At 39.3% G+C, this 25363-nt stretch overlaps 1 protein-coding gene across 3 annotated transcripts in view; it reads right to left on the bottom strand.

Moving 5' to 3' along the window:
• Positions 1 to 334: 334 nt before the first annotated feature.
• The window catches only part of ATG5 (autophagy related 5), a 229060-nt gene continuing 204031 nt past the window's right edge, over positions 335 to 25363 (bottom strand). For 2 of the 3 annotated variants that reach the window (XM_089665022.1, XM_089665029.1), the window contains exon 8: positions 335 to 4833. In XM_089665022.1, coding sequence (XP_089521148.1) covers positions 4697 to 4833 — 137 coding nt within the window. In that variant the 3' untranslated portion in view covers positions 335 to 4696. Of the gene's footprint in view, positions 4834 to 23885; positions 24009 to 25363 lie in introns of those variants that run through there. The other variant, XM_089665037.1, reaches the window with a different exon arrangement.

Genomic DNA, 25363 nt, shown 5'->3' with positions numbered 1-25363 from the left:
CTAGATCAAGCAACCATAATGTCATAAGGTTTATTGAAAAATACCTTGGAAGTATTAAAACATGTATTTAGAGATATGAGACTGACATTACAATGTCAATGACAGTACATCTGGAATAAAGGGTGACTCTCTTAATACAAGGAAACAGCAATGTCAGAATAGTAGAAGCACTAAGTACGTCCATCATTGTCCAACCGCTGGAAATGGAAGTAAATGGAAGGAAATTAGGAAGAAGTGTTTACATTGGGTGGTGTTGTACCAGGGACTCTCTAGCCGTCTGTCAGGTTTGATATTACACACCCACCTCACTCTCCCAAATTAGAGTCAGACAGGATTAACAGCAAATAGCTGCAAAAGCTTTATTTAACTGGCTAATAACATGTCACATCCGCTACTGGGAACGTGATGAAATGCTTTCCAATTGATCAATAGGCACTGCTTTGCTTGTCATGTTAGTTTACCTTTCTTTATATTAAGGGAACTCCGGGACATGATGTTCTTCAGTGGCTGGAGTTACACACACAGTCTCCGCATACCACAACATATGGAAATTGTTTTCAAAGAGCCCCGCTTACTTTTCATTGATAAGTATGAAAAAGCATCTTAATTCATATCAAACCTTATTTTGGCTAACATTAAACGTGCAGTTCTGTGATAGAAATAAGAAAATGATACCCAATATTTGAAGGAATAAAAACACATAATGCGCCGATTAGTTTTACTCATATTTTCAATCTCATTTGAAAGTGCATAACAAAAACATATCTTACAAAAATAAAATAAAACCTTTATTCTGTTTTCGCATACACTAAATCCTACACGATTTTCAGACTTTTTCAACCACTTTTAATCACTAAACAGACTAAATGTATCAAAGCAACCTGCCGCCAACAGTTTCTATTACAAAAATCATAACTGTTGGTAATAAGTTACCTTGCTGCAATTGATTGTTTTTGTGTTCAAATACAGGTTGAACCTGCCTGGAAATTGCCATGTGTATACGGGTTCATGTGCATGGTGGCATGCTGTAAAATTTGGGAATATTTTTCCACCTGAGAGCCACAGGTGCTGGTTACTGCTGCCCATAAAAAGTAATGGCTATACTCGGGTATACAACATTACTTGTGTAAACACGTGCATGCGTACGACCCTGGATGCAGACTGTGTCCAGGGCTGTACATCCATACGTACGTGCATGTTTATGCAAGTAACAGCATACAGCCATTGCTTTCTACGGGAAGCTGTACATAGCACCGGTGGCTCCTTGGTTGGGAAATACACCTGAAGTTTACAGCATGTGGCTGTGTGAAAGAGTCCTAACTGTACAAGTTTTTCAATTAACGTCAAAGACTTGCAAGAGAGTATTAATGCAGCTGCGCCCCTATCTGGTAGTAGGGAAACACTGGTCACATATATTGCAATCTCCCATAGTTTTGCTAATAACTATATAGTGCAGCAGCCTTCCTAAATAATTAATTCAGTTTAGACCCAGTCAGGTAAGCTCTTCCACTATACAGCTGATTGTTGGTAAGACTGAAGAATATTGTACAATCAGATTGTACAAAGATGTCGAATATTGCAGCTGTGCATTGTACACATCAGCAAACATAAAGACAAACATTTAATAGTTCATACAGTTACTACATTTGCCTGTAATATACAAATAATTGTGGATTTCAGTTTACAGGTTTTTTTTTTTTTTTTGGTTTTTTTTTTTAAAGAGGAATGCAGCAGGACCCTCAAAATCCCAGCGTGCTCCAATCTGCAATCTTTAAAACCACTAGTGTGCTGAAGGCTGCCTCCCCTCCACCTTCCTTTAGCAGTCATCTATTGGGGGCACCAATCAAGAGTGATGGGCCAATAGCGCAGTATGGGAGGGTGTGAGTTAACCTTTGGCACAGAGGGGTTCCACAATGTTTTTTCAGACATCTGGGGTACCTGTATGCACCTCTAGGTGCCTGCAAAGTGTGCATCCACTCAGTTCACATTTTTCTTAAATTACATACAGTATATACTTCAAATTCAAAGTATACATTTTGCTTCTGCTTAGTTATTTGGAGGGGTTTTCGCTCTAATAATGCTCTTATTAGCAATCGTGGAGCTAACTTTCATTAATTATTTGATTAAAATGTTTTATAAACACAGTAGTGTTTCCCAAACCTGTCCTCAAGTACCACCAGCAGTTTATGTGGCTGTAACACTTTGCTAAAACATTACTAACCCTATATACACATTGGTGGGGTTGCCTGCACAACATGCACTGCTTAGGGTTGCCACCTTTTCTTCAGGCCAAACCAGAACCCTTTAGCGGAGCATGGCATTTTTTTTTTGTAGCATACACTATACATATACAGTGGGGCAAAAAAGTATTTAGTCAGCCACCAATTGTGCAAGTTCTCCCACTTAAAAAGATTGAGATGAACTTTTGATATTGACCAAATACTTATTTTCCACCATAATTTGCAAATAAATTCTTTCCAAATCAGCCAATGTGATTGTCTGGATTTTTTTTCTCATTTTGTCTCTCATAGTTGAGGTCTACCTATGATGCCAATTACAGGCCTCTCTCATCTTTTTAAGTGGGAGAACTTGCACAATTGGTGGCTGACTAAATACTTTTTTGCCCCACTGTATGTTGTGATTAACATTTCTATTCAGATAATAACAAGAGTTCTCCCTTACATCAGAGTATACAGAATTCCCCCATTACATCTGAATCTGCAGAGTTCCCCCTTTGCATCTGAATCCGCAGAGTTCCTCCTTTGCATCTGAATCCACAGAGTTTCCCCTTTGCATCTAAATCCGCAGAGTTCCCCCTTTACATCTGAATCCGCAGAGTTCCCCCTTTACTTCTGAACCCGCAGCGTTCTCTTACACTGTAACCCCCTTACTCAGCAGACTCTGATGTAAGGGAGAACTTTGGGGACTCTGATTTAAGGAGGGAAATTTGATGTAAGGGGGAACACTGAAGACTCTAATGTAAGGGGGTCTCTTGGAACCGGAGCCCCCACTTACATCAGAGTTCCCAGCATTCCCCTTTAATCAGGGTTCCCAGAGTTCCCCCTTACATCTGAATATGCAAAATTTCCACTTACTCTGTGGACTTTAATGTAAAGTGGAATTTTGATGTAAGGGGTGCTCTGGGAACCCTGAATTAGGGGGGGGGGGGCTCTGATGTAAGGGAAAACACTGTGGACTCTGGTGTAAAGGGGAACTCTGATGTAAAGGGGTCTCTGCTCACCAAGCCCCCTTTACATCAGAGTCTGCAGAGCACCCTCTACATCTGAGCCCCCCTTACATTATTGTACTGATTCAGTAGCAGGAGAGAGAAAGGAGGGGGCAGCACTTCAGTCACAGACAGGGGATGAACAGTGAGATCACTCGCCCAGGATGAAGGCATAGACATTGGTATCTTTCATCCACCATGCAGCTGCCTGCTGCTGGACTTCAAACTTCCTGCCCACCCATCCTCTTTCTGAGGCACAGCACTGCTGGAATAAGAGTGTGGGCAGGCAGACACAGTAAGAGAGGGGCGGGAGGAGGAGGAGCAGATCAAGCTCTCTCTCCTCTCCTGTCTGTGAAGGGGGAGGAAAGGTGAGAACAGTGCTGGGTCTGAGCAGTGTGACAGTGTGACAGCCACTCTCTGCTTACAACTACAGCCAGCAACCCAGCTGAGGAACCACAGTTGGGGTTTAATAATGTGTCCAGGTTTTAGGTGGTATGAAACTAGGGCACATGATTTAAAATCTGGACTGTCAAAGTGAATCTTAGACAGGTAGAAACCCTAACACTGCCGCAGGACATGCATGGGAAACACTGAACTAAAATATCCAAGCTAACAGTGATTAGTAGGTTGTGATAACTGAATAGACAAGCCACTCTATACATTTTCTGACACCAAGGCTACTCATGACAGCAGACAGAAGACTGGAAAAGAAAAACCTTTGTGGAGATTTTCCCATACAGAAGTGTAAAACATTATACTTATGTAAGTGCATACAACATGTGCTGTGCTGCAGAGACACTGCCTGTAAATATAAAACTAAAAAAGATTCATGTTCAAGGTTCATGTGCAGCTAAATGCTTTCTCTTGGGAGATATTACCTAGCCAGTCTTATTTTTTCTTTCATCAGCATAACATATATGATTTGAAGAATATAGTCTTTTTATGAATATAAATCTCACTCATGCTCTGTTAAAATTTGTTATAGAGTTTACTATGATACATTGTAAACAGGAACACCACCAGCACAGCTTCTGTTACTTAGCTTTCATGTTTTACTTGTACATCTTTCAATGCTTTTTTCAGTGTTGAATAAACCAGCAGATCAAAGCAATAATTTTCCCTTTTATAAAAAAAAAAAAGAAAAAGTTGAACCTTGGGTACACAGTTGAAAACAAGTAGAAAAGAATGCAGCACACTAGTTAGTATAAACCAGGAACAGGAGGCACATGCTGTCACTGACTCTCGGATCATTCGATTGTGTGCAGAGCTACAAGGCAGCAGGTAGTCTCAAGCAGATCTCCTTGTTCCAACCAGGCTCAAGTGGTGGCAGAATAAACCCGTGAATGGGACACTTACAGCTCATAAGAGCTCAATTAGGTTTTTTGTCAACCATAACTTCTCGTTTTTACATGAGTTAGGAAAATCCACTCCAAATGTGATGGTCTCTTTCACTTGAGTGCCACATGTCCTTCAGTCAGTGGGCTGTGGAACAATACTTATGTGGAGGAAGTTGTCCGGATAGCTGAAATATTCACTGAGCCACTGCAAGGGAGTCTCCAGCATAGGCTCTATGCCATGGATCATCACCTGAAACTTCTTTTCTCCATCTACAACAAAAAAGTAAAACTTTTTTTTATGAAACAGTGATAAGAAAAACTGTATGTACAAAAATAATTAGGCTGTTATTCTACAGTGCCCTACTCTTCATCCATTTGGCACCGAAAACAGTACAGCATGCAAAGAGTGACAATTTTGGGCATATTGCGCATAAAGCCTATTATTCAAATAATATTCCCTGTCTGCATGCTGTACGACCTGCACTTTGACAAAGTGAATAAGGTATCACTCCACACAATCTATACAGATTCTTCTTAATAAGATAAAAAAAAAAAAACAAATGTCCAAATTTTTCATGTGACTAAACCTGGTGAATAAAGAAAGAGCCCTATATATTTTAACAGTCTAAATCATAGTAAAAATTTATGATAAATATAATGTTCTACAATAAATACAGTCTTTTCTTAAATTTCATAATGATCTGCACTGCATGCCTTTCTAATTTTTTCCTCCATCATTTCCATTGAACCTACTACTAAATTTGTAAAAGGATAACTCCACTTCTAGCCCTCTATCCTGTCATTTTCGAGATAACTTATAATGTATCAAGTCCTGCTTTATAGTACACTGCATACAGTGTCAGTATCCACCTACATAGTAGAGGCAGCTTCCTATATGTATATATTATAAAATACCTACAACAATTTCCAATGTTTTCTTTTTAAAAGAGAAGTGCAGGAATCTAAAAAAAAAAAAACATACATACTCACCTAGATGGCACAGCTTCAATACTATGCTGCAGCTGTCCTCTGCTGGCTCTACACTGAGAACCGAGAGATCAAAAACCACTGATTGCTCAGTTCTCAAGTCCGATCTAAGCACTGACTGTCAATCAGTGTTCTGTGCTCTTGCCCTTCCAGTGCTTACTGGAGCACAAGAATGTGGAGGTGGCAGAAGCGTCTGGCTCAGCCTGGTGGATCCCTACATTATTAGCCCCCTGTTGAATGAATCTGGGTTACAGGAGTGCAGAATTAAGTGCACTGATGTGACCCATGGGAGAAGTATGAACAAAAGAGCTTTGGCCATACTTCTCCTCGAATGAGAAAGCTCCATATTGCTTTTGCACCAACAAATAATATAATAAAAAGGCAACTTTAAAGAACAATCTGTAGTCACAAGGACACAAAACACAACTGCATCAACTCTTTCAGTAAAAACAAACATACTTTTTTCCTCCAAGGGAAAAAAACAGCTCCCATGATACAAAGTGAGCTTCCTCTATTCTATACTAGAGCGTTATTGGGCAACAACGTCACTTGTGCATCTGTATTGTTTTTGGTCCTATTTGGTAAAGAGACCCTGTGAAAAATGTTCCCTCATCAGAGCACAATCAATGACAATGGGCACAGATACAAACTGTCTAGTCCAGGCATAGAACTGCAAATCAGCTGCTCTGGATAGTTAACATGTCCCAATTGGTTGTCTAAAGAATACCCAACTTTCTGATCAGATACACTTTTTTCTTAAACAATTAACTAACCCAGTAATCACCTTTCAGCTTTTCTCTACCAATTCAAAGCAACAAATGATTTCTGAAATTTTGCTCCTTGGGTGACAACACTGCAGCATTTATTGTTAAAGTATTACTAAACCCAGGACCCAGCATTCACTATATCTGGTCTCCCACAGTACACAGAACATGGAAGTGCAATTGTTTTAGCCCTGGTTCACATATATGCGGCTGTGCGGGCTGTGTTTTGCACGGGCATGAGAGCCCATTCATTTGAATGGACTCTGTGCCCCGTGACACGCAGAGAAGTCCCTGCACTTCTTCTGAAAACGCAGCCCGCATGGAAACCTTGGTTCCCAGTACAGTTGCGTTTTCCAGTGCAGGCAGTGTGCCATTAGAACTAATGGCACCCGCCCACGGGTCCACATTTCTCTGTGCGGGTGGTGTGGCTGCATGGATTTTTGTGCGTACCCGCAACGGCACCACCCACACAGATGTGAACCTAGCCTCAATAAATATTAACTGCTAAATACCATTTCTCATCAGCAGTTAGAGCAGTCTTGTGACTTCTATCAGTGTCCAGTCCAGCACTGGTTTAAGCTTGTAGAAGTTTTCATTCTGCTCTAGGAGGATGCAGGATCCCTGACCTCTGTCTGGACAGTGCTGATTGGCCCTGTGCTGATCACATGCACTCTTAAGAAGAAAAAAAAACCCACTAGCAATACACACCAAACTGAGCATGTGCAGAATGACTCAACACCATATGTCTTACCAGGTGATAAGAGGAGGGCACTGGAAGAAGGGGAGGATCAGAGAAGACAGGATCAAACAACGTTTTTACACAATGCAGAGGATTAACCCCTTAAGTTCCTCAGTGAGTATAACAAGCATGCTTTACTGCATATACAGACTGATTTTACTGTTGTGGGTTTAGTAACACTTTAATGCGGATCATCTCTGTAACATAATTTTACTAGGGTTGGATTCTGCCAGTAGATCCATTTACTCTTAATTTCCTTCAGCAGGGTGATAACCATGGATCTATTGGCAGAATGAAACCCCTGGAAAACTATATATGTCACAGTGGTGACTCAGTTTAACCAGAAATGCTGTGTTACTATTCATCATATGTCATTTTTTCCTTTCCTTTTTTCCTTTGGCGATAGTCTTACTTAAATTGAAAAATGCTTAATAAACAAAAACATTTATAGAAAATAAAGCACCGATAACTAACATAAAAATGTGATATAAGAAGCTTTTAAACCAATACAGGAATAAATGCAAAGCACTGTGCATTGCAATGTTCATGCACTGGTAAAAGTAGCCATTAAAGCTGACTTTATAAATAAAATGACTAGTAGTGGTTCTCAGAATTTTACTGACCCTGGGAAAGAATATTTTTAGCATGTTTGTATGCAAGTCATCTATGTTAATGTACTCGGAGAATACGTATTCATTGTCAATTATTCATCCCTGGCTCTCCAGAAATCCAGCACAAGAGGACAGGAGACATCCTAAGCCGTTTGGTTAAAAGGGCTTCAAATTGAAGTTGAGTCACTCTGTCTGCCCAAGCTGCATGGAATGTTTCTCTGAAGGAGACATCTCACACATAGTATACACTAAATTCATAAATCACATTCATTATTGGGAAAAAAGAACTTTTGCTGTAGCTTTGGTGCAATTAAACATTCATACTGAAAACCTTAATGGACAGATACCAGCATTTGGCTCCCCAAAAATGCATAATGCACATTCCATACAGCAGACAGATTGTGTACCACAACTACAAATCCGTCTGAGTAACTTAAAATGCATTATCTGTATAAATCTGATGCGGTTTGTAATCGGCAGTGCTGGACTTGATCTACTCTATTTTTACTTCTCTGTTGGGACAAAAGAAAATTGCCCACAGGAAATGCTACTAACAAATAACATTATTAAACAACATTTTTTAATTATTCTATTTTTTATTTTCTTCTTATATCTCATGTCATGATGACAATGAGAGTTAATTTTCTTTATTTAAGGAAAATGTCTATAGAAGAAAAAAAAAGGAAAGATTTCCATGGCTCTACTTGATATCTTTAAATGCAAGTAAATGCCTTTTTTTCAACTGACAATTGAATATCTTAACGTGTAAACACCTTTTATTGTAAGAAGACAATGCTGTACTTCACTGGGGTTGATTTCCTAAAACTGGAGAGTGCAAAATCAGGTGCAGCTGTGCATGGTTCTAACTTCAGCTTGTTCAATTAAAGGATAAGTTCACCTTTCCAAAAAAAAAAAATGTGCATTATTATTTTTTGTGTTAGGAGCCTGCAAAGCATTGCACCAGTTTTTTTTTAAGCTTTGTAAAAAAACAAACAAACCTGGAAGCTGATTGTTTTTTTATGCAGAGCTGATAGCTAACTGATCTTCTTTTTGTCAGAAGCCACTTTGCAATGTGAAATGCAGACACGGTTGCTTCAAAGTATTCTTTTTGGAAAATATGGTGATTTTGTGGAGGCTTCCAAAGCCTTGGGTGTAGTGCAGCATCTTATTATCAATATAATAAGAATTTACGGTACATAAAGTTAAAAAAAGTAAGTAAAAATGAAAAGCAAACAAACCATTCCTACACTTCCTTAAGCGGCTTTTAATAATACAATCAGTCATATATTAGACAAGCCAGGAACTAAACTTTCTTTAGATCTGAGTCATTAAAATCATATGGCATAAAGATTAGTTTGCAGCATGGGTGGTGATGGTGATTATTTGGGAAAAGGCATGGCCTGGTTCTGGGAATGAAGAAGCATGAGCAAGTATTGCGGGGGTGTCAAAGCAAATGAATATAACATAAAGTGCAAAGTAGTTCTGATATCTACACGCATAGACAGTGTAATATTAATAATCTCTCACTATATTGCCAAAACTATTTTCTCTCTCACTATATTGCCAAAAGTATTGGTTGGCCTGCCTTTACACGCACATGAACTTTAATGGCATCCCAGTCTTAGTCCATAGGGTTCAATATTGAGGTGGCCCACCCTTTGCAGCTATAACAGCTTCAACTATTCTGGGAAGACTGTCCACAAGGTTTAGGAGTGTGTCTATGGGAATGTTTCACCATTCTTCCAGAATGCATTTGTGAGATCACGCACTGATGTCGGATGAGAAGGCCTGGCTCACAGTCTCCACTCTAATTCATCCTAAAGGTGTTCTATCGGGTTGAGGTCAGGAATATGTGCAGGCCAGTCAAGTTCCTCTACCCCAGAATCACTCATCCATGTCTTTATGGACCTTGCTTCGTGGACAGTTGAGAGCATGAACTTGTCCAAAATGTCTTGGTATGCTGATGCCTTAAGAGTTCCCTTCACTGGAAATAAGGGGCCAAGCCCAACCCCTGAGAGACAACCCCACACCATAATCCCCCCTCCACCAAACTTTATACTTGGCACAGTGCAGTCAGGCAAGTACCATTCTCCTGGCAACTGCCAAACCCACACACGTCCATCGGATTGCCAGACAGAGAAGCGTGATTGGTCACTCCAGAGAACATGTCTCCATTGCTCTAGATTCCAGTGGCAGCATGCTTTACACCATTGCATCCGACGTTTTGCATTGCACTTGGTGATGTAAGGCTTAGATGCAGCTGCTCGGCCATGGAAACCCATTCCATGAAGGTCTCTATGCACTGTTGTGCTAATCTGAAGGCCACAGGAAGTTTGGAGGTGTCTAGCTATTCACTCTGCAGACAGTTGGCGACTTCTGCACACTGTGCACTTCATCATGTGCTAACCCCACTCTGTCACTTCATGTGGTCTACCACTTCGTGGCTGAGTTGCGGTTGTTCCCAGTTGCTTGTTAGAATACCACTAACAGTTGACCAAAGAATACTTAGTAGCAAGGAAATTTCACGGATGGACTTATTGCACAGGTGGCAACCTCTCATGGTACCACGCTTGAATTCACTGAGCTTATGAGAGCAACCCATTCTTTCACAAATGTTTGTAGAAGCAGTCTCCATGCCTAGGTGCTTGATTTTAAACATATGTGGCCATGGAGGTGATTGGAACATCTGAATCCACTGATTTGGAGGGGGTGTCCTAATACTTTTGGCTATATATATATATATATATATATATATATATATATATATATATATATATATCTCACACACACAAACATACACAACAAATGTAACCTCAACATCTTAATTCAATTTTTCCCATAGGACTGCAGAATGAGGGATGTATGAAATCAGTCGCAAACCAGCTGAAAATATCTGCCCAGCAGATAGAAATTCTAACAGAGGTCAGGTCAAAGAAGGTTAAACTTGCTCAGGATGCTGCCAATGCTGTATATATCAAACATCAGACTTTAAAAGGGCAATTAATCTTCAGCAGAAATACTTTGTGATGGATAAAACTGTAAGAGCACACAGGAGCAGCACAATTAAATAGGACTGAAATGTATCAACAAGATATATGAAAACCTAAATCGCCCAACACAAAAAAACATAGTAGATGTAGATAAGCGGTCACCTTATTTGATATGGGGCGCATTAAGTGTGACCCTAATATCACCAAAGGACTGCACATAATGTTTAATGTATGTAATGCTATAGAAAATGGTCAGACGCTGCAGATGTACTGCAGTAGATTGTTAAAGACTGCAGACATGTTATGGGCATGGTTGGAGACTGGGGACATGCTACAGGAGACAGTCAGAGGGGTCACATTTTGCAGAGAAAAGTCACAAGCAATTTTGTCAGAGTAATAGGAAGCGTTGATTTGTAAAGAGGTGGTGATTTCTAGCAGTTTCTTGTAATGTATATTCTGTCTATGACTGTCTCTTGAAGCATATTTCCAATAGCTTTTTCACAGTCTTTATCTACTGCAGCATGTTTGCAGTCTTTGACCATCCCTTGTAGCATGCCCATAGACTTTCACAATCTCATGTTGCAGTCTCTGACAGTTTTCTGTAATATAAACATTGATTGAATAATATTTTTTGGCCTTTTCGTGGTGTCTGCACTAGAGGCAAGCTATATCAAGAAAATTGACCAACACTGCTCAGAATCTACAAACTTGTAATAATATTTCTTCTTTACTTCTGGCAATCTCTGGACCTTTTTTACTAAATGCAGTTAACTAATTTTAGGGGGGGGAATAGTATTTAAGTTGAGAGCAGTAAGAAGATTCTTAATAGCTCAAGCAAGTTGATGTTATTTCTCCTCTTTCACGTTTATCTGCCTGTATAGTTTAAGTAAACCCCATAGCCCTTTTTCATAATTATTATAAAAAAAGATCACAGAAAGTAAAATAGAGTTAAGGTTTCCCCTTAGTTTCAGTCCATTATATAGATTGAATATCCAGCTTCTGATTAACATAGCAAGTTTGATAGGTTAGCTGGGCTGAACTACAGTAATTAGTGGTAAAGCATTCATGTTAGGAAAGTAACATAAATCGAGGACAGAATGCTGCAGCTGGACTTCATTAAGATGGCATTATGGTTCCACCTTAAAAAAAGATTTCCATCAATGGTGGACCAAAATGGCTCTGGAGTCACAAAATAAATAAGAGCTGCACGTCCCCCTCAAGCAGTGATGAAACACTGTCATGTTGTATACTATTCATCAGCATTTGCAGTATATTATGAACCCCTGTGGTTGATGTTTCCACCATCTCTGATGTTCAGAACAATATAGTTAGATAGTTAGTCTGGCTGAAAAAGACAAAAGTCCATCCAGTTCAACCATAAAAAAAACAAAACAAAAGTTATAATCCTAAGCCCATAGTTGATCCAGAGGAAGGCAAAAAAACCAGCAAAGCATGATCCAATTTGCTCCTGTAGGGGAAAAAATTCCTTCCTGTTCCCCCAAGAGGCAATCGGATATTCCCTGGATCAACTTTACCTATAAATGTTACTTTACCAACTACTGCCAGTTATCAGACCATTCACACTCCTCATACTGCCCACTGTCATACCCAACATACTACTACTGTGCACCCCATATTCCCCCACACATGCTCTGTACTCATCCCCTGCACATCCTACCCAATAAAACATGTCTCAAACAGAATATTCCAAACCTTGTCCAATTCTAAAACTGGCACACTTTTGCTAGTAAACATATAAAAGATCCTGCACATGGAAGGTAGTATACTACCACTTCCACACATGCACAGGATATTACTACCATTTTAATCTAAGCATCAAAGGTGGAAACATCAAGTGCAAGGGAGGCACAATAACATGTCTCAAACAGAATATTTCAAACCTTGCCAGTTCTAAAACAGGCACACTTTTGCTAGTACACATATAAAAGTAAAAGCTTTGCTTAGGAGCAGATAATCAAAAGTGTCTTTTTGCTATGAGTAAGTAAAATCCCCTCTGTCTGCCCCTTTGATTAAGTTTTCAGTCGTTACTCGAGCTTGACTTCACTAACTTCTGGGCCCCGTGCACCTACCACTACATATCACAAGAGAGCATTTCAGTAAAAATCAAAAGCCCTAATATATGAACAGGCTGCATGCAAGTGGCTGGGTTTTAGCCTGGGAATCAGGAAAGTTAAGCTTCTAATAAATTGAATTAAAACAGAGAGGCCCACAAAAAAGGACTTTATGGCTAATAAAGGTAATAGCAAATACATTGTGGTACTTGCTCATAGGCAGGACTTTTACTTTTAAAAAGTTTTAAATGACAGGTACCCTTTAATTGTATGAGTACTTTTACTCACAGCCATTACAACCTCATTCACCTATACCTGTTATTTAATTAAAGGAAACCTATACTGATAACACCACAGGGTCTGTCATTGCTGACTGTCCCTGACTTCAATCATTACTCAGTCAGTGGTCAGTGACCTGAAAAAAGCATGCAGATTAGAAAGTCAAAGTGAAATCCGAATCTGTTTCTGAGCTGTAGACTTGTTCCAGCTCAGTGCCTCAAAAGTATTAAAGATATTGGATCAACATGACATCCAGGCAACTAGCTTTTTCAAAAGAAGAAGATAGCAATGGCAGCCTATATATTCTCTCAGTGCAGTATGTCTTTAAATGAACAGAGCAATCAGGGTACATACTAAGTACTTCAGTAAGTAATATCAAAGGAAAAAGTCTCTAGCAGTCAGACTAATTTCCAAACACAGGCAGGGCTGTGTGAAAGATATGCTAGTTCTGATTTGATGGTGTGGGGGGCAAGATTCTATAGATATTTACTACCTATTCATTGTGTAATGAACAGGTAAAGAGGTCCATCTAAAATAGCCCCAACTAGTTCACAGGGAAGCCTGCTCCCCAGCACACCCCCTCTCACCACTGACTTCAGGTCAGCAGTGTGCAAGAACACAATGGAAATCCTTAATAATATATGTGTAAAGGGCACAAAAGAATGTGGGGTGGAATTAGTGGACATTACTGTTCTAAAAATGAAGTACTATAATTCCTTTTAATGTAGACCAATTGAAAATATCCACGTGTTAATGGCCTAACACCCATCCATTGGCTTATGTAACATACCTAGTGCTGAATGCTATGTACAGCTGATATGTCAAAGAAAGAAACAAACAGAAAGTCTTGCCTTAGTAATTGTCCAGTAAACCATTTCATTATGAGTCAAGGAGGTTCCTTTTCTATTTATAAATAGTATACCAAATGAAAAACAAATTATATATTCATAGCCACAGTCTGACTGAATGCATATTGCACAGCTTACCATTAACTGAACTTTACAATGATACACAAAGTAGAACACCAACAACTGTATAAAGCATGCAAGGACAGATTTATGTAAACTGAAGAAAAGGGGAATAAAAAGACATGGTGGCAAGAGAGGCCATTATCACAAAGCACAGGATCTGATTGTTTGCTATGGGCTCGGACAAAAAGTGTAAATCGTCATAATGAGAACTGCAATAGGCTCTATCACATATATTATTCTAGTTTTGTCATTCTGCCGCACTGTATTTACTACACATTTGGAAACTAGACCAACACTTGCTGCTTACAAATTCTCGGAAATACTGTACCTCTGGATTTGATAAAAAGTTTTATACTAGTCATTTTAGAATATTCGCACAAGTAACGAATTAGAAAATCATCATCAATTTTAGGCACAGAAAGACATGTATGTAAATTCACAAAACAACTTTATTGATACATATTTAAAACAATGATCTCAGTGACAATGGATTAGCATAAAAAGCACCTTTAGTAAGACGTAACATATACTGATTCAAGAATTCTTCAGAGCCTCTTTTGGGTGCTGAATTTAGCACCCAAAAAAGCTCCTGAAGAAGCGTTTTCCCGTGAAACATGTCAAGATACCGACTAACGGAAATTACATTTTGGAAGGTGGAAGGCTAATAACTTGAATCAGTATATATTATGCCTTACTAAGAGTGCTTTTTATCCTAATCCATTGTTACGGACATCAGTGTTTTAATTATGTATCAATAAAGTTGTTTTGTGATTTTACATACATGTCTTTTTGTGACTATAAAGTCCTTAATTTTCCAATTTGTTATTAGTGTCCATAGATAGGAGGTGGCACATCTTACAATTATTTGGGTTCCAGCAATTTCACCCAGCGGTTGCCCATTGGATTGTCTATAAGCATGTTGTCACATAAGTAACAGAGTTTACCAAGAATCAGGCCATACTGTACATCATTACAATTTTTCTTTCCCTGTACAGATCAGATCATAGATAGATGTACAATATAGCATAGCCTTGTCTGTTAATATCATATTATATAGATAATAAGGACAAGTGAAGGCCAAGAAAAAATTGCAATAAATTCTATTAGAGCGGGTAACACTGAAAAATGGTCAGATGCTGGGGTCACGTGAATTATATGTATTCCTTTCTTTTCCACAAGTTAGGATCTCACTAATCCAATCTACTCTGCTCAATCATTCAATCATTGCCTTGTTTGTGCACACACTCTATAAAAGATAAATGTGTGGATTACATACTGTCAAGCCTTATACATTACACAGGCTTTTCTAATGTTTGGAATTGCGGGTAGAGGTCACTCAAACAGCAAAACAAAATCATGCAAGACAAAAAGACACTTTTTAGCACTTTTTGCTGTATGAAACAGTCATCAGGATTAATATGGTATTTTTTTATAACTTGTAGTCTATGCAGCAATAACTGATGCTTGACTTTCTGTCCAGTATTTGTGGAAATAAAACTTTGGTAGGCGGTAAAACTAAAAAAAACATTTTCAGTTGGTTTTGACTTTTTATGTAGTATTACAACCCTTGTCTGCAGCCACCTCACTTTCAAAAGTGGGACCATTATCCAACAGTTGTTTGAATTTTTCACTAGGCTAAGCATGGCCATAGATACAACAAAAACTACAAGCACTGTTAGCAAATTCAAACACCACTTGCAATCACCAGGTCTGTTTCCGGTGGTAGTCAGAGGCACTTGGCATTGCACAAAAAAAAAAAAAAATCCTTTTGCAGCTCACTAAAAAATCTACCAAAAGCCCAACTGTTTTTTCAGTTTACATTAGCTGAATGCATTCCAGGTGCATTTAAACACAAGGTGTACAAAGTTGTACAGTTTGTTCTCTTTAAATATCAGATACAACCAGGGTAGAAATGTATGTGCCCTGCCAGCAGCTGCAGTGTGGGACCTTTGCTTTCTGTGGAGAAGCAGTGATCTGTGTGTAGAGGTCCAACACACTCCCGACTTATTCAAAGCCAATCAGTGGGGAGCATGAGTTTTTACCAATTGCAGAGCTATAGGTCTGACTCAGCAGGGGGATAGACAGACTGTAATTTGAGACCATTGCTTCGAGATAGAGAGTAAGGGTCCCACTCTGCCACTGCTGGCAGGGGACATGCTTTTCTTCTCAGGCTGTGGCTGCAGCTTATGGAAAAACTGAAAGACTTTGTACAACTTTTGTTTTGATGCACCTGTTCCTTTTCTTTGTTATGAAACAGAGAGGTGGGGTTCCGACTGCATGAATGCTCCGTGAAAGTGAAGACAGGCCCCAAGTGGTGACCCTCTTTGAGGACAGATATCACCTTGCCTATTATAGTATCCACTTGGGGTCACCCTAATTTGTGACATTACAAAAATAACGGCACTCAGAAACTATAGCTGTATGGTTGCATCTCAACATGACTTGTCATCTACAGTGGGGATCGAAAGTTTGGGCACCCCAGCTAAAAATTTGTATTAATGTGCATAAAGAAGCCAAGGAAAGATGGAAAAATCTCCAAAAGGCATCAAATTACAGATTAGACATTCTTATAATATGTCAACAAAAGTTAATTATATTTCCATCATTTACACTTTCAAAATAACAGAAAACAAAAAAATGGCGTCTGCAAAAGTTTGGGCACCCTGCAGAGTTAATATCTTGTACTGCCCCCTTGGCAAGTATCACAGCTTGTAAACGCTTTTTGTAGCCAGCCAAGAGTCTTTCAATTCTTGTTTGAGGTATCTTTGCCCATTCTTCCTTACAAAAGTCTTCCAGTTCTTAGAGATTTCTGGGCTGTCTGTCACGCACTGCTCTTTTAAGGTCTATCCATAGATTTTTAGCTGGGGTGCCCAAACTTTTGATCCCCACTGTACAGGTGCTGAATCAGGTGAAACAGCAGCATAGAGCCCTGGCAGACAGACAGATAGCAACTCTATCACTAGCTACAGAAGTCAGAAGAAATTGAGATACTTTTACACAGAGGAACAGAGAATACAATTCTCAATACACATTAGTCTTGCAGTGATTTTAACAGAACTGCCTTTTGATCTTTGCCGAATTAACAAATGTTAAGTGCGTAAAGATCTGTTGATATCCCAGTATTCCTAATAATATAATCCCATGACTAGACAAATGAGCGATAAGGACGCTTTCCCATGCTTAGCCATCAGGAAATTCCATGCTGAGGAATGACAGGGTTGCCATAATTCGAACAGACTTGCAGTGATGGGCAAATGACTCAGCCGCATCACTCGTAAGCATTGGCTGGATATTCCCCCCCGCAGCCACTACTGCATGAATCACAGCTGAGAATCCCCATCCATGTAGTGTACTCATTTATTTATATTTCATGTAAACAGCACCACCAGTGCACTGACGATCAGGCTATGTTTGTACCATGGGATACTTGCCATGTTTGTCCTATGTCATTTTCCTGTTATTCAGAATAATAGGCACTAGTGTCTGCCTGTGTCCATTCTTATCAGGACTGATTCTCAGTTCCCCATAGATTAGACTTTCAAAAGTCCAAATGTAACACGTTACCTAAAATGGAAGTAGACTTCAAAATAGCTGTTTTCTGTACTACCTTTCCAGTGTATTCTGCTCTAATGTTTTATTACTGTAATCAACTCACTTATATAAATAAAACATAACTGAAGACAGCAGCTATTGCCATCTATTTATTTGACTTATAATAGCCAAAGCCAGATGATGTGTTAGGTGTACATGTTTGAGGTGACTATAGCCATATAAGCCCTGGTTCACATATATGGGCTGTGCGGACCGCATTTTGCGTGGGCACGAGAGCCCATTAATTTGAACGGACTCCCGTGCCCCATGATATGCAGGGAAGAAGTCCTCGGTTCCCAGTACGGTTGCGTTTTCCAGTGCGGGTGGCGTGCCATTAGAACTAATGGCACCCACCTGCGGGTTTGCATTCCTGTGTGCGGGTGGTGCAGCTGCACTAATTTTCACGTGGATCCGCACCACCCACACATATGTGAACCAGGGCTTAGTGCGCTTGCAACAGTTTTTTTTTTTTTTAAATGTCTTACTTAACATTATACTAAAACTTCAGGCATTAGTACTGCTTGGACTTTAGAGGAAGGGGGTACATCCAGAAAGCTTTTACTGAAAATTTGAATGTTACTACAAATTAAAAAAAAGTATCATGGACTGTACTCAATAGTTTTAGGTGTACATGATCGCTTAAATATGGAAACTGTAGACATGACTGTTAGGGCTCATTCACATGTGTGCTCAGCCCTGTGCAGCGTGAACAATCATTTTGTATACTGAGCTGTGTGCAGGCAGCCCATTTAAAGTGAATAGATACACATTTGGTGATAATGCAAATAGCACAGATTATATTTTAGCGCTGATCCAAATATTAACCTGCTAATATAGACTGTCGGCATCGAGCTCTTAGAAGACAGCAATGACTTTGGCTTTCTGCACACTCCAATTTATGAGAACTATCATGAATCCCTTTCTTCAACAAAATGTTTTACAGAAAGTAAACACAAAGGATTTATCAAAAATGTGAATTCTTTATAAACATATCCTGCTGGAAATTAAGATGCTATGTGCATGTTTACTCTTGCTAAAATCATTCTGCATCAAGACATGTTCTTGTTAGTTGTGTCAGAAAGCTGTCACCACTAAACACTCTCTATATACACAAAATGCAGCAATATCCTATTCTGAAAGTGCAAGAGAAGAAAGTAGTCATAAAAAGTCACGTAGGTCAAAGAAAATAAAAGCAGAATGTAAACTGTTTTGTTCCAATGACCAAACAATTATGCAATTTATACATTTTTTACTGGAAATGCCTTTAAACTTGAAGATTAAAAGGATGCTTCATTATGAGCAGAAGAAAAATACTGTTACACCAATAAAGTAAGCACACTTAAAACCCTGTACAGAATTATAATGGAAGACTGTATAGTTCATTAGAGACGATTTATACAATTGCTTGCTCTAAAGTTAACTTGACAGCCACTATAGTTTAGCTTATAATATCAACGACCCCATATAATCCAAGTATGCATTAAAACATTTGTACATCATGTAAAGCCAAAACTTTTTTTTCCAGTTTTTGATTTTAAGTTTTTTGTTCCATCCCATCACGGAAACTTCCAAAACTTCCTGTCTGTGGGACACAACAAGAAGAAAAAGGTCATCTCTCCAAAGAGAGGAAAAATGCCCTCCAGCTGTTCCAATTTAGCCCCGATGCACACTGCATTTCTGTGCAATTCAAATGCGATTCAATGCGATGTGATTTGAGCCCATTGATTTTAAATGGGCTATAAACACACCGCATGGCACCAAAGACATGCAGGCACCTTTTTTGAAGCAGCACTGTAACCATAACGCATGGTCATTTTGTACCGTCCGATCCGGTACAGGCAAACGCACTGTATTTGCAACCTGCGTTTGGGGTGTCCTTAACTTTGTATTGACACCTGCAGCAGACTGCAAGCACTGTGTGATTACAATGAGGTGTGGGAAACACACAAGGATTGCACCATTTCCTGCACCATATAAGTGTGAACCTAGGCTTAAAGTGGTTGTAAAGGCTGAAGGTTTTTTACCTTCATGCATTCTATGCATGAAGGTAAAAAAAAAAATTCTGTGTGCAGCATCCCCCCCAGCCCCTTCAATACTTACCTGGGCCTCATCAACAGCCTCGGTTGCCGCGGGACTTTGCGTCCTCATTGGCTGAGGCAGCAAGCAGGAGCCATTGGCTCCCTCTGCTGTCAATCACAGCCAGTCACCCATGAGGAGAGAGGGGGGCGGGGCCAAGCCGTGGCTCCATGTGAATGGGCACCCTGTGGGGGCACCAACAGACAGGAGAAGCCAGGAAAGCCTGCAGGGACCCAGCGGAGAGCATAGATATGTTTGTTATTTTACACACACAAAAAAATGAACCTTTAGAATCGCTTTAAAGATTCTAACCCCCTCACTTCTGTTACTGTGACATCTCTGCAATGTTCGATTTCCCACCACCTTCTGTTTTCTACAAAGGACAACTATAAAAGGGGAGTATCCCCAGCAAAGACACAGACAGCAATTAAAACCTGGGAGGGGGTTTAACACTTCCATACCCTCCCCATAACTGAAGCAAAAAACTCTAGCTTTACATTTACTGGAAAGTGTATTTTTAAATAGTACCCTAATATGTCTTTGAACTAACCAACTGTAATCCCCTGTACATAAGTTTAGTCTGAGAGAAATAGGTGGCAATGTAAGAAAGTTGGGTGTTACTGCATTGAACAGTGCACTTGCTGATTGATAGAGAGTGGGCATAGAGATAACTTCATTAGGTAGCTGCTGTTCTTTTACTCGGTGCTGGTAATAGAAATAGCCCTTGGCTTGTATTGATAACACATATCATTATAAGCGTACTGCCAGATAAACAGCTATGTCATTTGTTAAAAACAAACATCTGCTTTGCTTGTAGAGGTTTAAACAGCATTACTGTTTTAGTACAGGCAGTACCTTAGATGGCCTTAAAATCAGGTAAACTGTACCCTTGCAGGATGTTGAATTTTAGATTCAGGAGATATACAGAGCTCAACTTCTCTTAACCACTTCCGGTCCAGCCCATGTATATAAATGGCTGGACGGGAGCGCTGCTGAAGTGGGTGGATGCTTCTAAACGTCCCCCGCATCCATTGCCTGTGTGCGCTCTCTGGGATCGCGCGGCACCGCGATCGGTGCCTGCTGTATCCGGAGAACACAGTGGAACACAGATCGCTGTACGGGACATCTGTGTGAGGTCCCAATTCATGTGATCACTGATTGGCCAATCAGTGATCACATGAATAGTAGTAAGCAAGATGTCACTTTCTGACATCATTGCTTACTATGTGTGAAATCTGTGAATGATCACAGAGGTCACATGGTACAAGGCTTTTCACAACAGCCTTATAGCATGTGACAAGCTGTGACCAATCACAGCTCTCACAGTATTTCTCAATGGCTGCAGGAATGCAGGCAGAGAGGAGAAATGATTGCTTTTACAGCCTTTATGGGTGTAAAAGCAATCAGTGTAAAAAAAGAATATAAAAAATCTTCATCACCCCCCACAAGTAGCACAGTATCACTATGGTGACACTGTACTGCTAGGGTGACAGTATGTTAAAAAAAAAATTAAAAAAACATAAATAATATAAAAAATAAAATAAAAATGTAAAAAGAAATTTAGAAAAATTATAATTTTTGGTTATAAACTAATTTGGGTTATTTTGTTTTACTAAAGGGATAGATGAATAAATTTTGGCCCAGATTTATGAAGAAACATTATTTGCAAAATTTTATAAGAAAAACATATTTTTCAAAATTTTGGGACTTTTTCATTTATATAGCAAAAAAAATTAAAATCCCAGTAGTGAATAAATACCACCAAATAAAGTTTTATCTGTCTCAAAAAAATGCTAAAAAAATTCATATGGGTACAGTGTTGCATGGCCGCGCAATTGTCATTCAAAATGCGATGGCACTGAAATCTGAAAGAATTATAAACAATAGTGCAGCTCTAACAAACTAAATCACTATAAATACTACTTCATGGGCTAAAAAAGCCCAAAACACCTACATGTGAAATACTTATAATAAAAGCATAAAAATGAAAATATATAGAATGTGAAAATTATAACACATCTTAAGGTGACCAAATCATCTTAGTGCCCCATTCCTGTGCCAACAAATAATATTTAGAAAAAATAGCAAACATAAATCACGTGATAGTGCCACTTCAAATCTCATAAATGAACAAACACATAAATATAGAAGTCCAATATAAATAATTCAGTGATGCAGCATACTTCATGCAATGTGCAATTAGTGCTCAATCGTGTAAGTGGCAACACACTTTTCCACTCCAGCTGCAGTGCCTCCTCACCTCCTTTCTACGACCCCTAGGGGCCAAAGAGCTTTCAGGATCACCCTGGATCCTCAACAATTCCGTCTGGTAAACCTCCTTAGTTCTCCTATTATGCCTCCTCCACCTTTTCTCCTGTGTAACCTTTGGGGTCCTTTAAGCAGTATTTCTGTGAAATCTCACTCTCATATTAGTGAGCAAAAAAGAGATCCTCCATAGTGTAGTAAATCAAGCTTGCAGGCGTTTATTTATATACAGAAGTTACTCACATTGAAATACAGCCTCTTCCTCTCCCCTGCATGGGTAAACTGCATTCATGTGGTACTTCCTGGGAGTTTCAAGATGGCGTCCCGATGTGCGTCACTTCAAAACCGGAAGCTGCGTATCGGCGTACCTACGCGTTACGTCACGTGGTCTCGTGACTTCCTTGTTTTCATCAAACAACTGAAATCTGAAAATTGGTCTGGACTGGAAGGGATTGAAAGCGTCCGGACTTTAAGTGGTTAAAGTCAAGGTCAAGCCCTCTCCCCTCCAGACACAAACCCCTTTGCTGTCAATTTTTAGTAGAGTGCTGGATATGTAGCTCAACTTGGAGACAAAGTAAGGTACAAAAATTAGGAATTAGACTCTGTCCTCCACAAGTAAAGAAAAGCTATTTTGCCTGTACTTTACCAGAAATATTTATAATCTTCAGTGAATATGATAGGTTCACGATAAAGGAAAGATTATCTTTTCCAATGCTTCATGAACAAAGGTTCACCATAAATGAAAGCATAAGGAAAGTCAAAGGTTAGATACAGCATGGGAGATATCACTAAATACAGACTCTTATGTGTCATACAAACATTTGTGTGGTCCCTTTCTGTTCTATTGTTTCATTGCATATAACCCTGCGTCACCGTCTTCTTTACTGGCAATTCAAACCACTATTACAGAACAACCCACTGACTGTTAACTTGTAATCATATAACATGAAACATTTGTGACATCAGGCATAAGTGCACGCATGATCGGATCACCAAACTCTTCCCTTAGCAATGACACCATTAACATGCAATCTTGGAATATCTGGCTGTTTGTACTGATGCGCTGAGCAGACATTTCTAGCACCGGATTAATCAGAGTTGATTATTTGCCAGGGAAAATCCAGACTGACTAATTCAGGTGGCTGGGTATTCATGCTCCCATGTGAGTGGCAGCGACACTGCAATACTCACTTGTCCCATCTAATGCATATCACTCCCTATTAGACCAAAGGTACGACAAAACGTGTTCTACATATTTGGTTGAAATGTCAACCAGAAGGTAACATAAGGCCCCATTTATAAAAACTGGTGATGTCTCCTCTCAATCTGCAGGATACAGCTACAAAATCTCTACAGTGAAATGTTGCCCTTTAATAATAAAGTGTCAATTTGCAGTGTGGAGCTTTCAATGCTCTATGCTGGTTTCTCTGCACTGTTCCAAAGAGAGGTGGAGAGCATTGTCATGTGATCTGCCATGTGACAAGAAGAGGCTGTTCTGCCATTTCTCCCATCTTTCTAGCAACACCTTTCTTTTTAAACACATTTTTGCAACTAATGAAGTATAGGTCTTAAAAAAAAAAAAAAAGAAGAAAAAGAATGACTGTAAGTTGGGGGCACAATTCATTCTGGCCCTGTTCACAGCAATGCATGCTTTCTTACAGCGACAGTGTGGAGAAAGCATCACTGTTCTGACATCTGCAATTACTACAAGATGAAATAGAATCATAAAGGAGAAAACACATTATGGTGTTTTTATGAGTCAACTGGTGAGCAGTCGCAGTTAGGCAGGGGTAGGACTTTATGAATGACGTAGAAACTGTTCACAAAAGGCAGCAGTACTCCGGTAAACAACAAACTCCTGGGGCCTATAACTGAGCCCTAAATTGTTTAAAAAAACACTCAGTACTATTTTTTTTTAATAACACATTTTTATTAGAGCGGAGAAAGGTTAAAACTTCAGACAGTGTTTTTTCTTTTCTCTGTGCCCTCCAGCCCCAATGATATCCACACCCCTATCTTTTGTTCAGGCATCAAGGTAACAGGAAGTGAGAGAAAATTTCACCTGTGGGTTCACATTCACAAAAAAATCTCCGATACTCCCTGCAATACCAAAGAAAAATAGGATTTTTAATACAATAAAATAATTTTTTTCTGAAGTAGTTGAAGGACACAGCAGAAATCTAGAGATATTGATAAATGGGGTATAAAGTCACCTGCAGGAGTAAAAGACTAGGCACAAAAATAAAGAACAGCCAAGAGCGGCCCCTGCTAGTGGACAAACCAACCATCAGTTAGAATCAGCTTAGTTAGTCACAAAGTAGTACAGAGAATCACTGGTTACTCTTTTTTGTTCATTGAAGGACACAGCAGAGATCTAGAGATCTCAGGAACTGGAATTTACCAAAGCAGTGTCTACCGAGGGGGAGACTAACAACAACTGCCCCCAGGCAGGAAGAAGTACATTGCTGCTTGTAAGACTGTGCAAGCAGAAAAGCATCCACGAATGCAGCCACATCAACTTATCAAAAATTGTGAAACTGCCAGTCTACCTTCTCCTTCTCTCTACCTTCTCAGAAACCTCCAAAGAAGACAGATTATTATTATTATTATTATACAGTATTTATAAAGCGCCAATAGTTCGCTCAGCGCTGTACATTACAAAGGGGGACAGAACATGTGACAGAACAATACCAATACAATGCAAAACATGAGGGGATCGAGGGCCCTGCTCTTTCGAGCTTACAATCTAGGAGATGGAGAACATATGTTGACTAATAGATCTTCAAGGCCTGTTTCATATTGGATAAATGGCCTTGGGGACACGGAGGCCTCAATTGGGAAGCTCATTGAGGACAGAGAGGAATGTAGCCATAGACAGTAGTGATGCACCGAAATGAAAATTCTGGACCAAAAATTTAGGATGCACTTGGCCAAAAACTGAAACCGAAACAGAGTTTTTAAAAAATATATATTTTTATATATAATTGTATAATATTTAACTTTTTAATTAATATCATTAATTTAAATGAATATGAATGTAAAAAATACAACCCAGTAACGTAATCCAGGGGTTTTTCATTGAACTTAAAAGAGGTGCGTTTTTGCACTGAAACCTAGTATGAGCATGTATAAATGTGAATTAGGGAACTTAAATTTTAAGCTCCTTGAGGGTTAGGGACTTCTGTAAATGTACAATATATATGTAAAGCGCTGCGTAAATAGACGGCGCTATATAAGTACCCGTAATAACATAAGTCAATGGGACGCAATTTTGCATTGAAGTCAATGGGACGCGATTGTGCATTGAAGTCAATGGGACTCGATTTTTCATTGAAGTCAAGGGGACTTAACTTTGCATTGTACTCAATTATAATTATCCGCACCTTTTTTTTTCTATTGGCAAAACTCCGATAATTTTTTTCCGTGGCAGATATATTAGTATATCACTAAAAGAA

The sequence above is a fragment of the Staurois parvus genome, unplaced genomic scaffold, assembly GCF_062004578.1.
Source record: "Staurois parvus isolate SC_StPar_1 unplaced genomic scaffold, SC_StPar_1.0 ptg000048l, whole genome shotgun sequence".
Classification (NCBI taxonomy): Eukaryota; Metazoa; Chordata; class Amphibia; order Anura; family Ranidae; genus Staurois; species Staurois parvus.
Note: the sequence above shows the minus strand (reverse complement) of the source record. Positions and strands in the feature narration are given on the sequence as shown.